General features: G+C 35.9%; 1 protein-coding gene across 6 annotated transcripts in view; it reads left to right on the forward strand.

Annotated features, from left to right (window-relative positions):
- Positions 1 to 465: 465 nt before the first annotated feature.
- RBM39 (RNA binding motif protein 39) overlaps positions 466 to 14,034 on the forward strand; it is a 30,859-nt gene continuing 17,290 nt past the window's right edge. For 2 of the 6 annotated variants that reach the window (XM_006746878.3, XM_006746880.3), the window contains exons 1-8: positions 466 to 756; positions 1,390 to 1,453; positions 3,209 to 3,258; positions 7,714 to 7,908; positions 10,258 to 10,323; positions 10,420 to 10,473; positions 12,400 to 12,517; positions 12,955 to 13,107. In XM_006746878.3, coding sequence (XP_006746941.1) covers positions 1,403 to 1,453; positions 3,209 to 3,258; positions 7,714 to 7,908; positions 10,258 to 10,323; positions 10,420 to 10,473; positions 12,400 to 12,517; positions 12,955 to 13,107 — 687 coding nt within the window. In that variant the 5' untranslated portion in view covers positions 466 to 756; positions 1,390 to 1,402. Of the gene's footprint in view, positions 757 to 1,389; positions 1,454 to 1,678; positions 1,752 to 3,208; positions 3,263 to 7,713; positions 7,909 to 10,257; positions 10,324 to 10,419; positions 10,474 to 12,399; positions 12,518 to 12,954; positions 13,108 to 14,034 lie in introns of those variants that run through there. The other 4 variants (XM_081832895.1, XM_081832898.1, XM_081832896.1 and 1 more) reach the window with 3 other exon arrangements.

Raw genomic sequence — 14,034 nt, forward strand, 5'->3', positions numbered from 1 at the left:
TTTTCGTTGCATTCTATCGCCATATGGACTAGGTTCCCTTATGGCGACCTTGACAGACACCAGGGTGGGAGGCCCGGGGGAGGGGAAAGGCGGTCAGCGCTGGGAGAAAAACCTTCAGATAGCTGTGAGGAGGCGCCACAAAGAGGAGGCGACCACCGAGCTCCACTCAGCGTTCAGTTTTTAAAAAGATTGACAGGAACTGTACCAACTGTCTTTGCTCTAGCGTCTTGCGCGGTCTCGCGAGATACGGACGTCCATGTGGAGGGGGTGTCAAAGGCTCCGCTCTGAGTGGGGGATGGGAATATCTGTGGCGCAATCATTGCGCGAGATTGGGCCATGGTCGCTGGGGCCATGCTTATATCTCGCGATATTTCAGCTGCTCCTGTCTGGAACTAGAGGCAGCTTCTCGCGAGAGCCCGTGCTGAGAGCTCTGTGAGACCCCGTGTTTGTGTGTGTATGTGTGTTGGTGGATGTGAGTACGGGGAAGCAGCGGCCGCCATTTCAGAGAGCTTGCTGAAGCTGTCGCAGGGGTGGATCCTGAGCTGCCGAAGCCGCCGTCCTGAACTTCCGCGCGGGCTCCTTTAATCCCATTGTTTCTTTTAGATTCGCTCGGGCCTATCCGCCCTCGGAGCCCGAAATTCGGGCTGGGCGGAACCTCGGCCTGGGCCTAGCGGCTTAACAGTAGCAACAGCGGCAGCAGCAGCAGCCCCCCTCTTTCCGAATACAAGCATCCCAGGGGCCCGAAAGCCCGCACAGGTAAGGAGATGTCGCAGGCCTGTGTATTGTCAGAGCTTTTCAGAGATCTGGTTTTCGTCTGGTTTGAGGGGCACTCCTTAGGCGGTCTTTGACGACTCCGGGGGGCGGGGGCGGGGGGGGGGCTCGAGAAATCGGCTCCATTTCGGCGACCGCGCCCTTATTTTCCGGTCGTATAGATTTCATGGTCTTTGGGTGGCAGGGACTCCAGAGAGGCTTCGGGCGGATGGCGACCGTTTCCTTCTAGGCCTGGCCGGCCGCGACCTCCCAACATGGCGCCAGCCGAACGCTACCATGGCACACAACCCCTCCCAACCGAGGGAGTTTCCCTTTGCCCCTAAAATGGCAGCGCGGGTTTTGCGCGGAAAGAGGCGCTCTTACTCGCGCGCGGGTTCTGTTTTTGCAGTTAATTGTGGGCTTTTTTTTTTTTAATCGTACATTTAATGTATTTCCGTGTGTTCAGTCTTGGAGACATTTCAGATTTAATTACTAAGCCTGGTAAAGTGCATCCTGCCACTTTAGTCATTCCAGGGCTTTTTGAAGGTTTTTCTGAAGTTTCGGAGTTTGTCGCATAAGGAGGAGACTGATCGGAATTGAAAAATGTTTACTCACTGAATTACCTTTCTTATTTTCTAGACGTTTAGAGAAAATGGCAGACGATATTGATATTGAAGCAATGCTTGAGGCTCCTTACAAGAAGGTGAGAAAAAACATGTCGGTGAGGTTTATATATTTCTTAATTTAGCATTATCACGAAACTACTGCTGAAATGTAAACTAACCTCCCCGGAGCCCTCTTGATTTATCTTATCAGAGATGCATTACGTGTAACTTAGAAAAGTAAATATATGCTATTGATGTAATAATATTGTGCAGTAGTTTCACTTCAGCGTGATGAATAAATGCCCATCTATCTCTCTTTGTAGACTTGCCTAACGATATCTCACCTCTACTCCCATGAATTCACCTTTGATTCCAGTGTGAACTGTCAATCATAAGGTAGTAATTGAGTGACTTATCGCTGTACCGTGGTCCCCTAGGTAAAATGACTCAACTAAGAATTACCAGCTCCAGTTTGGTATAGCAAAAAGGTGAATGTAGTGGTTTGGGAAAATAGCAGGGGTCCAAGAATAACAAAGCATAACCAGTCTGTGGCAAGCAAATCTTTAAGTTTTACAAGAAATGGGTGAGATTTAAAATTTTTTTATATATATATATATGACTGGTGATAGTAAATAATGAAACAGGCAGGTGATGATCTGCTCAGTTAAAAATTACTGAAATTCTTGGATCCCTGAATAGAAAAATTTTTTAAAGCAAAGGAGGCAGTATCACAACTTAGAGTCACTTGATGACTGTTTTACTGTGCTCCGTGTTGTTTTATTTTTAATTAGTCCCTGCCATAATATTTCACACTAAAAGCTACAAAGGAATTATTTTGGCTAGTAGTATAGTCTGACCCATTTTAGTATCACAGTAAAAGTTAAGTGTCTTTTCATTCTTTCACCAGTTGGTGGTGAAAATAGCAGTATGCATGCATTATCACTGGTGTCGCAAATTGTAAGCTTTGAGTTGTTAGCACTTATACTTCTATAACTGATGTGATCAAACTTTAAAAATAAACATTGCTCTAAACCTTTTGAAATAATACATCTGTTTTTGGAGTGTGTAGCACGACCATGTGGTACCAATTTGGAAGAATTCTTTTTAGTTTAAATAGTGTATGTAGTTTTATAATGCTTAGACTCGAAGAACTACTTTCTGTTTTAATGTTAAGATTCTTGTGTCTTAGTTTAACATGGATGTAATTCCATGTAAACAGGTATGGAAGTAGGAAATGTTTAGGCTGGACTGGTGGATTATTAATTGACTTTCTTGGGTTCTTGGGAGTCAACATTACTAAAGCAGTGTGAATCCCTGTTTGCTTCAGGGCGAGATGTGTGACAGAGGTGGCATCAAGCTCTTACAGTCCCAACCCTCCAACGGAAATGGGCGAAGATCTCAGGAATGGCATCGGTCACAGGAAATCGATAGTGGCTGGCTGCTAGCATGGCCACTTGGGGCTTAGGCAGAAATAGAGCCATGGTACTGACCAAAGGGACCATAGCACATGGAATAAAACTCAAAACAGGACTTCATTCATGTTTTATAGAAATTCTATTTAACCACTTCAACCCTGTAAATCTGGATAGCTTAATATCTAACTATATAAGAAAGTAAAATTTAACATGTTAATATGCATTTTTATTTTTGTATCTTGATGACTTAATTGTAAGCAACAAAGTGGTTAAACACATACCCATCTAAATTTTTTTATAGCCTTCCATGTTAAACTATAAACAAGTAATTAGTTTTAAAATTGTTTTGTATTTTCTTATTCCTATTCCCTTTACCCTTTGACAACTTGAAATGTTACCACTTCGTCCTCATGATGTTCTTCTATCAACCCTGCTTAGGATGAGAACAAGTTGAGCAGTGCTAACGGCCATGAAGAACGTAGCAAAAAGTAAGTTATAAGAAGGGACCTGGGGTGGGGGGGACGCTTAATGCGATTAAGATCTTAAGTTGTGTTCCTGTGGCTGTAGCATCAAACTAAAAGTTCTCTTCAGAAGCTTTTTCCTTGTCTCTCTTAGAAAAGTCGTTCTTTACCTTCTGAAGGGATGAGAAACTATTTGAGGATATGGATTCTCTCCGTAGATTTCAGGATACAGTTTCAGGGACCTTTTGGGCACCTTCCCCTCCAAGTCTGTCCATGACAATCTGGATAAGAGTTCCTGTATTAGAGTTTGTCTTTTGTCTTAAATTTATAAACTTCGGCTTAATATTTTGGTGGTGTGTTATCAACAAATAACCAGCCCATGGAAAATACTGTTTGCTCTAAATCACAGGAGTCAGAGCTGTGAATTATATTGATGCTCCTTGCTGCTTAAAGGCCCTTTTTGTAGCAACATTATAGCATACTTAAGTACTTTTAGCCTTTAACGTGGCTTTTGTTGTTTTAAGCTTTTAAAACTCTAACAGACTTAAATATTGAAAATGGAGTTTTTTAAAAAATTGTGCATATTAATGCAATTTACTAGGTTAAATGTGTAACCCATAACAATGAACTCAGTGCTACAGACTAGTATAGAATAGAGTATATGATAAGTCTCAATGACTGTATAAGCTAGAACCACTTTATAAAGTCAGATCCTATTTTTGGAGTATTCTCTAAAAATTAGTGATTCTTAACATCATGTGGTCATGTTACAAGCATTAAATTGTTTTAGTAGCCTATTTTGTGATGTCATTAAAATAATCTGTCATGTACATGACGCCATCTAATGAAAAACAGTAATAAAATGATAACATAGCCACTTACTTTTTTTTTTTTTTTTTGGCTCTTTTCCTAATAAGAGCTCAAAATGCTTCATAATACGCTACCTCAACATCCTCACAACTTTGTTAGGTAGGTTGATGAGAAAATTCTTAGGTTGGATTATGCAGGCTTTGTTACGCTGGTTTTTTTAATTTTTAAAATTCCCCTAAATGTAGTAATGGATTTAAAATGATGCAGTTTGTAGAAAATGTCTTACTTTTTTTTTTGTTGTTGTTCAAAGTTGGGTAGAGGATCTGTTACAGTCTAATCACAACAGATTGTGGGAATTAATCACCTGAGGTTTAGTCTTGAATTGTTATGGTTTAAGGTAATCAACCAATTATTGCATGGTTTAATGTCACCTGGTTTTAGATGTTTTACCAAAGTAAGTTTCCTAATTAACGGTTTTAAATTACCCAATTCGTAATGAAAACCTAGGAAGGAGTATCCACATAAATTGAAATTATCCAATCTAGGTATCAGCCCTGTTGGGTGGGTAAAGATCTCATCCTAAGTGCCAAAACAATGAGGACATGCACTTTGGGCACAGAGTTTTCTTTGTTCAACCATTCTCAGATGTCACTCCTTGCTACTAACTCGATCTCCAGTTTATACTTGTTTTCATTCTGCATCTAAGCTCATTAAGGCTACCAAGCTTTTACAGGAAATTTAGCATCAAGCTCTCTATGACTGATGCTTTGTGGCCTTTATTTAATGTAAGTAGTCTTGTGACACTGAATAAAAGAATGGAAAATTTTCTTTCATTGGCTATAGGATAGCCAATTTAAGGGAACGTCCTTTTGAAACATCCCAACTACCATTTAGTATCTTTTTAAATGTACAAATTATTTCTGTCATACTTCTCATTCTCAGTTAAAGCTGCTTAAATAAACGGCTTTTTTGTTCAATCAGGAACTTGTCACCCATTTTTCTAAAGGGAATTGATCTTTCAAATTAATTTCAAAGTTATCTAGAAGAAAATTCGTATTTAAGGTTAGATAAAATGTAAAACAAATAGAGTGTTCTGTGCTTTAGTGTTCTGCATAAATTCTCTTAAAGGAAAGTGCCACGTTGCATTTTTCATCCTAAAACTTCATTGTCTTAAAAGCAGTTGAGTGTTGCGATATAGTTTTAAGGTAGTAGGAAAATGCACATTCTGAGAAACTGAGTTTACCAACTAGTAAATGTTTTCTTTAAAAATAGTTCTGATTCTCAATACGTACACTCAGTTGTATTCTGGTAGTAGTGGAAGGAACTAAGTTAAATATAACACAAATTGGTTATCAATTAGCCGCCTTTCTGAAGAGCTGTACCCCTGAGTTTGGCAAGACTTCAAAGTATACCTTTTAAGTATCTGAGCTTGCCTTCATGGGAGTACGATTTGTTAGTGTAACCATTTTTGGAAAATCTAAACCAGCGTCCATTTAGTTAAGCTCTTTAGGAATTACTCAAAAAGGATAACAATAAAATGACACAGTTGAAATATATTGGCTACTGTGTGTGGATTATCTATAAATTTTGGAATAAATGACTTTTCTATTTTTTTTCTTATTTTCCAGAGTACTTTGCATTTAAATTTTAGATCTTCTTACATGGAAGAGGTCAAATCCAGTTATAGCAAAACACCTTTACAGCAGAGGCCATATAACCAAAAAGTCCAAAGGCCCAGCCCAGTGGACCATTTACTTCAATGATGTTCAGTACAAAATTCCACTGCCACTAAAGACTTTGGAAAGTCCCTTTTAAGTTGTAACAGGATTTGACTATTAGTGTGGATTTAATAACTCTTCTTTAGTTAACTTAATGTTCTTTTAAGCTGCATTTTGTTATAGAGAAGAATACTGCTTTCTTAAATTTTTGTCTGGGCTTTTATGAAGAGGATCGTGCTTCTGAATGTCTTATTAGTATGTTGCTGTGTTTTTACCTGTCTGGGGTTGCCTTCAGATGTGGGTGGGGACTCATTTGTAAAAAGTTCTAGGAAGACTTTTAGTTGAAGTTAGCTCTCCGATTTTCCAGTCTTTTCCTTTGGCAGAATAAGTTTTGGGCCTAAAAAAAGGTAGATTGGGAGGTTGGCTGCCTCTCTGCTGTGGGCCTTCTATGAGCAGAGCAATACTTTGTCTGTCCTTTGTGGGCGATGGAGTTACTTTGTCCCCTGATTGATTATATTTAGGACTTCTGATTATAGCTATCTCACAGAATTCATAGGCTAAGACATAGTGTCAGGTGTTTCAGGCAACAAAGTTGGAATGTAATCTGTTGCCCTTCTGGGCATTGCTTTGATGACTTCTATATAAATAATGAGTGTAGCCTAATTTTCTGTCATGTGCTACCTAGCATATACATTTCTGACAGTCAGGTGGATTATCTTGAAATTTTAGACAAAGTTTCTGCCTCCTTGGAAAGCTCTACATCTCCTTGTGATTGGAGTGTGGGTTTCAAGATTCCAGAAGGTGGGTGTCTTCATTTTCTATTTTCAATGCACTCTAAGATGACCTGCTTACAGGTTCTCTGAGGCAGACTTCAATTGCTCTTTTGCTAACTTTGCTTTGATAAGGACTAAAGAGTTTAATTAAATTTTCCAAATGATGTAGAGTTGTCAAAATGTTTATCTTTTTAGCCACTACAAATTGACATTTTAGCGGAATAAGTTTATTTTTAAATGTCTTTGAATTTATATTGAAATATCTGAAGGCACCTCTAAAATTTGGGTGATGACAGAGATACAGATGGTAAGATTTAATTATGAAATGAATGGGTGGTATACTGTGAGGAATACAGAAATGAACAGAAAGATATGACTGACTGGCTTTTTTACTTTTCAGAGTTTGAGATACTATAAAGATTGATAAAGGTGTTGATCCTTGTTTTTGATTGTACCCCACAGGCTTGTATAAACTGGCATGCTCCATTTTCTGGTGTACTCATTATAACATTAAATAGATATATCTGAAAAGGTCACAAAAGTTCTAGGTGTGTCAGAATGCATGTCATTGCATTAGTTTTATTGTTCTTTGTCAGTACTTGGAAGTTTGCCCATGAAAACCAAAGTATTGATGCTTGTATGACCCTTTGAAGTAGAAAATATTCGTATGTGTAGATTGGGTCAAAATTGGCTCACATAAAGGAAGTTAGTGGTTTTAATGAAAAATTTTTTATATGACCCACTATTACTTAAATGTTAATATATTCTCTTGTAACTTTGATTTTTATTGCTGTATCTAGTGGATTACAGTAATAACTCGTTGGCCAGTTACATGTTGGTCAAACGGTTTAAAAGTTCAGGTTTTTATCTACCTCCCAACAAATGATTTCATTGTTAAAGCTGTAACTGACTCTCAGGTCTCTGGAGCGATCACTACAGTTCCCTGCTCTCAACTGATTGTCAACTGACTGCTGATTTTCAGTAGTAGAAGGCAAAGGTGGGGTGCTATTTACCTTACCTAGGAATTATTTTTCCATAAGTATGATTATGTATCATTGTATAATAGTAAAAATAGCAAGATAAACTTACAAAAAGATTTAAAAGATTTCTGACCATAAAAGGAAGTATATTTTGACAGTTTCTTAAACCAGCAAGATAATGGTAATTTTTTTTCTTCTCAGGAGGAAAAAAAGCAAGAGCAGAAGTCGTAGTCATGAACGAAAAAGAAGCAAAAGTAAGGAACGGAAACGAAGTAGAGATAGAGAAAGGAAAAAGAGCAAAAGCCGTGAAAGGAAGCGAAGTAGGAGTAAAGAAAGGAGACGGAGCCGCTCAAGAAGTCGAGATCGCAGATTCAGAGGCCGCTACAGAAGTCCTTAGTATGTAACTATAATTATGATGATTTTGGTTTGAGAGTCATTCTCTGGGTATCCAGAAAACAATTAAACCTGTGTAATTTGCATTGTAAAATTTGTTTTTCAATATGAGTAGTTAAAAAGCATTAAATAAGGATATTGGCATTGAAAAGACTAGCAAAGTAGAAATATAGTGTGTGGACCAATACTTTCGTTTTACTAGGCATACAGATTATTTTTTGTTACTCCATCTAAAATATTTTAACTGTATGCCAGTCTAAACTAGACCAAAGCACTAGAGTGCTTAAAAGACTTGATACTGTAGTGCCAAATATTTGAAAGCTTAAAAGGTATGTGAGCTATTTCAGATACTCTTTGCTGAACATAAATTTAAAATTTTTAAAGCCCAAATAGATAAGTTATAAATACATATAATTAGTGAAATATGTAATTTGGCTGTTTTTCAGCTGAAATGACAGATCCTTTGTGAATTTGGTGTTTGCTCCTTGATGATGAATTTTGGGGCTCATCACATTTATATTTAAGGTTTTTAAAAATAGTAAAATACTAAAGTGCTTTGAAATCACTATGGAAATTTGGTTTAACAAATTGGAAACCTGTTCTATTATGTCATTTAAAAAGCTATGTTAAGTTTGGAAGGAACGTACCTACAACTCTTAGGCAAGGATTGAATCTAGCAGTCCTTAGCCCTTTTTAACCTTGTTTTCTTCTTAATGAATATATTGTAAACTGTGGGGGAATGTATTAAAATTAGCACTCATAATTAGCACTTGAATGGTTGGAATTGGACTTGAAAGACAGACCTGAATAAGAGTTTTGACTCTTCTACTTGGACAAGTTAACACTCTCAGCTTTAGTTTTCTCATCTTTTAAGAAAGAGGTAACAACTGACAGATGAACTTTAATGAGTATTGAATCAACAAGAGAATGAAAATAAAGGACCCACAATACTTAACTACTACTCATGAAACGCTTGGGTATTATTTGCGGCCATTAAAGTTAGTAACACTTTGGGTTCTGATTCTGGCTCTTTAACCTTTAAATAAAAAGGATTGGACTCCTTGTTCTCTAAGTTCCTCCTAGCTGCTTATTTCACAACATTTAAGAGCTGAAAGAGGACCACAGTGTTTTAATTCCGAATGATTAATAATACTTATTTGGTCTAATTTACTAAGACTTACCATATTTGTTTTTACCAGAATTAAATAGGAGGAAAGGGATTACCTTAATAAATTCTGTATTATTTATCTCTTGTTTTAGTGATAAATACTTGAAGTCGGCCTATAATCCTGGTTTGACTTAAAAATGATTTAGTTCTTATGTGTAGTTTCATGTGATCTTTAATTTATTCAGTAAATTTATATTCTTAATTGTGACTATTAGTCTGAATTGTGAAGGACCCAATTAATACAAAATTTTACTTGGAGATGCTTGGGTGTTGGCAGGTATACTTAGAGTCCATGAAAATGAGTCCAAATGTGGATCACATACCACTAGATACTTTGATTTTGCTACCCTTCTTGAAAAGGAGAGTAGGATGAGCACTAAGGGACATCTGACCTGTCCCTTTAAGTTAATTTGGTCTTTCAAAATTAAAAAAAAGGCCCCCAAACTATTAGGCCTTTTTGGAATTCAGAATAAAACTGGATCTTAGAAAAATGTTATGATGTCTTTTGAAAATATTCCTTTATTATATAGTCAAGTTGACAAAAAATTTTTGAAATACTAATTTATTTTTTTCACCTCTTTACTACGGAATATTTTGTCACAAAGAAGTGAAGTATGACACAAACTGCTTTCATGCAATCTCTGAGATGTACTGTTAAATGGTATAGTTGGGAGTTTCATGATAAGAAAGAATTAGTCCCCTTTTAAAAATTCCTCAAACAAGAAAACATTATGTATGAATTTTGTGTATATACAAATATATAAATACATAAATTCCTGGGAACGGATCTGCAAAGATACACACCAAATTGTTAACTGTAGTTATCCTGGTGTGAGGGAAATTCAGGGTGATTTATTTTCACTTTAAAAAAATATCCTCAGGAATGTATTCATAAATGTGTAATTAAGAAAAAACAATAGACTGAAAATGATAGAATTTTCAGAATCTTAACAATATTGAGGCTGTAACCTTTGGTCTCGGCACCTCTCAGTGGTCCAGGATGGATAACTATAAGAGCAGTTGCCTGGGATAGAGTTAAGAAAAAAAAAGTCTTTAATTTCCTCTTCATAATTGAGGTGGAAAAAATCAGCCTAAACAATGTTAAACTTGCTGGAGAGCGCATGAACTCGATCTTAGCAAGACCCTAACCCTGTAACTAGTGTAATTTTGTGTTTCCTTTTTAGCTCCGGACCAAAATTTAACAGTGCCATCCGAGGAAAGATTGGGTTGCCTCATAGCATCAAATTAAGGTTTTTAAACATACTTCTGAATTGTTTAAATTGTTTTTCAAGGAACTAATGTGGTGTACTTGTTTGGGTAATTTCTGAAACTTTTTAACTTTGCAGCAGACGACGCTCTCGAAGCAAAAGTCCATTCAGAAAAGACAAGAGTCCCGTGAGGTAGCTGTTGTCCCTTTTTTTTTTATCTTTAGCACTTTCAGCTTTTGTAAAGCTTTTGCAACTTATGCTACTGTTAAATTTATTAATATTTAGTAATTTGGACTATGTTAAATCAGTGTGGATGTTTAAGTTTTCATTTTAATTCTCTATAAGAATGGAGCAGTGATTACAATTTTAAGGTGTAAGGTCCTACATGTGCTTTTAAATCCCTTTTAAATAATGGTAACTATAGAAAACTTTAAATAGACTTGCCTCTGCTTATCTTTGGAATTAATAAATTTTGAGTTACTAAAATACCCTCATGGGAAAATTGGTTGTACAGTCATGAGTTTTATTAATCTGGCTCTCTACTGAGATAAAGTACTTAATTTCCAAAATCTTAACCAAGTTGACTTGTTTCTTAGTAGTAGTCTTGTTATCAAATGTTTGTGAGTTATTTTCCTCTTAAATATAAGAGTCACTTATGAAGCCTACCATTTATTTTGGCTTAAGGAAAATTTTGATAAATGGCAGCATTGTTTACTGATACTCTTTCTGGCTTCCCTTAAAGGGCACCTTCCAACTTAGGGTTCTTTATTTGGTATATTTTAATTCTAGAATTTGATGTGAAAACCTTAATGATTTTAAAAGCTCTTTTTTTGTAACCTACTGAGCTTTTTTACATTGTTTAATATTTACTCTTGTAAGAAAGTCCCCTTTTCTCATTTTCTGGATGTAGTTTAGCTTTGTACCTCTGTTTTATAGTTTCAGATTACCTGCTGATTTACCAAGGAAATGTACCAGAATTTTGTAGGTGGAATATTTCAAAAGGACCTTCCTGAAAAGGTCCAGAATGTGGATAAGAGCATGTTTGTGCTTTTATCCTTAGGGTTTCACTTAGAACCTTAACCTTTAGTGATGTTTTTTAATAAGTAACATTAATAGGACTTCTAATTTTTTTCCATGAAATTAAGTTTCATCTCACGCTCTTTTACTTGAGCACTTTAGTTTCCTCTATATAATAAGAAGTGCTCTTGATCTTCAAGGCTGTCTGTAAAAATGAATAAATTGAATCCCACTACTGGTATTTATTTAGATAATTTCCTGCTTTTCATTTTTGATTTGTATATGGGTATTGTTTCTGTATTTTATAACCAAGAAACATTGCTTTGGATACTAAATTTGTAGAATCTGTAAGCCTTGATAGAATAAACAACCATGATTCCATGTATCTTATCTCAATTTGTTAAATTCAGGGGAAAAATCAGACTAAAATAGTTCTCACCATCTCAAGTTGGTCATCTATGATTGTCAAACTTTATTTGCCTTCATGGTCTTACGGTTACTTCATGGTCTTACGGTTTTGTTATGGAAAGTCATCCTTTCCACTAATTTGGACCATTCTGACATTGTAGCTAGTAAGTGGTTATTTTCTGTGACTATTCTTAAACTCTCAGGCTTTGGATTGGTCTTTCATTATTGTGCAGAAATTACAATTTGTAAGATTGAGATGCTAATGGACCTTTGTCCTGATACCATGTAAGATATTAGAAGAAGAAACATTAAGTAACTGTCTTGTTGAAGGAATTGAGTCACATTGAATTATTTTATGGACATTTTGTATACATTTTAGTGAAAATGAGCTTGGGAGGGGCACCCGGGTGGCTCAGACACTTAAGCATCTGCCTTCCACAGGTCATGATCCCACCTGGCACCCTGCTCAGTGGGGGGAGTCTGCTTCTCTCTCCCTCTGCCTCTTAACACTGCTTGTGCACGTGCTTTCTCTCTTCCTCACTCTCTCGTAAATAAATAAAATCTTAAAAGAAAAAATGGGCTTGGGAATAGTGACTACTTCTGGTAAAGTTTATTCTGTTTATTGAAAATGAACTTTGTAAGGTTATTTTAAGAATATAATTTATAAAATTGTTTATTTTTTATTCCTGTTAGGGAACCTATTGATAATCTAACTCCTGAGGAAAGAGATGCAAGGACAGTTTTCTGCATGCAGCTGGCAGCAAGAATTCGGCCAAGGGATTTGGAAGAGTTTTTCTCCACAGTAGGAAAGGTAAGTTTTTAGTCTATTTAGGGAGGTCGAGTAAATGGGAATTGTGAACAACATTTTAATAATTGTCAGTATGCCTGATTAAATTAGAGAGTATTTAAACACCAGATCTTTTGACTTAGTAGAATTCAGTTAGGGAAACTTTTGCGTAACATTTCTATTTTGCCTCAGTTGGAAATTAATAGTGTTGGAATTAATAACTATTATCACGTATTCAAAAGTAGAAGTGGACTGACAAGTTCACTTATTTAAAACATTGGGGGGCACTTGGCAAGTTCACTCGGAGGAACGTGCAACTCTTAATCTCTGGTCACGAATTCATGCCCCACTTTGGGTATAGAGATTACTTAAATAAATCACATCAGTAAAATTTCTTTAATGGTTTATGGTGGACGGTTGCATAAACAGAAGCTTCTGTTAAGTGTGTGTCTTCTTTTTAGGTTCGAGATGTGAGAATGATTTCTGATAGAAATTCAAGACGTTCCAAAGGAATTGCATATGTGGAGTTTGTTGATGTTAGCTCAGTGCCTCTAGCAATAGGATTAACTGGCCAACGTGTTTTAGGAGTGCCAATCATAGTACAAGCTTCACAGGTAATTATTTTCTTGGTTAGGAATTTGATCAGTGATCGTGCAAGAAACCTGCTGTTGCTTAGTGTTACACTATAGTGTCTTACATAATCATTAATTATTTGAGTTAGATGTTCTCAGAATAGCTTCTTCTTTTAAACTTTGTCTTGGTTACTTTGATAATAGTATATTCTCGACAACATTCTGTTCTAATATAAATTGTAAATATCTATTTCATGAAAAAGACCTGAGAACTTGGTCTAGAATTTTTTGATTTGTGATAATTTATTGGTTGGGGATAGAAGCATTTAAGAACATGTTTATCCTTTCTTTTAAATGGAGTGATTTTGACATTTTTAATAAATTCAGTATTTTCAGTGATAATACACTCTTGCATTAGATTTTATAAAATGTTAAGAGTAGTTTGAGCAGCTATCGTTTTCTAGCATTTCTTGAAGGTAAGATGTGTCAAGCTAATCTTGAGAATGTTTTCTGTTTAAAATGTCTTCTGTTTAATTCCTCTTTGCTGGTACTTTATTATATAGTAATCCAGTATTGCCTTTGGGAAATGAAATTAGCTTTAATAATATCAGTTCATTTAAATGTGGAGAAATTGAGATGTATCATTTTATTATATGAAAGTATTTTTAAGATACCTCATCAGTAGCTATTTTTATTAAGACCATTATTGATATGTTACTGCTTGCTAGCTCAGGTGTTTTTTTAATGGAGAATATAGGATTTAAAGAATATTTTCGAACAACACATAAAATAGTCATGTTGATAGCCTTCCAAACCACTGAAATAAGTACTCTGTAACTCCTCAGTAATCTGGTTACTTCATCAAACTTACATGATATTATAAAGTTAGGCACAAGCTTTGGAACCAGATCTGACTTTCCAGTTTTACTCACTGTTAATAAGCTATATGTAACATTGATCACATTAGTA

The sequence above is a fragment of the Leptonychotes weddellii genome, chromosome 10 (assembly GCF_054177405.1).
Source record: "Leptonychotes weddellii isolate Sample4059 chromosome 10, ASM5417740v2, whole genome shotgun sequence".
NCBI lineage: Eukaryota > Metazoa > Chordata > Mammalia > Carnivora > Phocidae > Leptonychotes > Leptonychotes weddellii.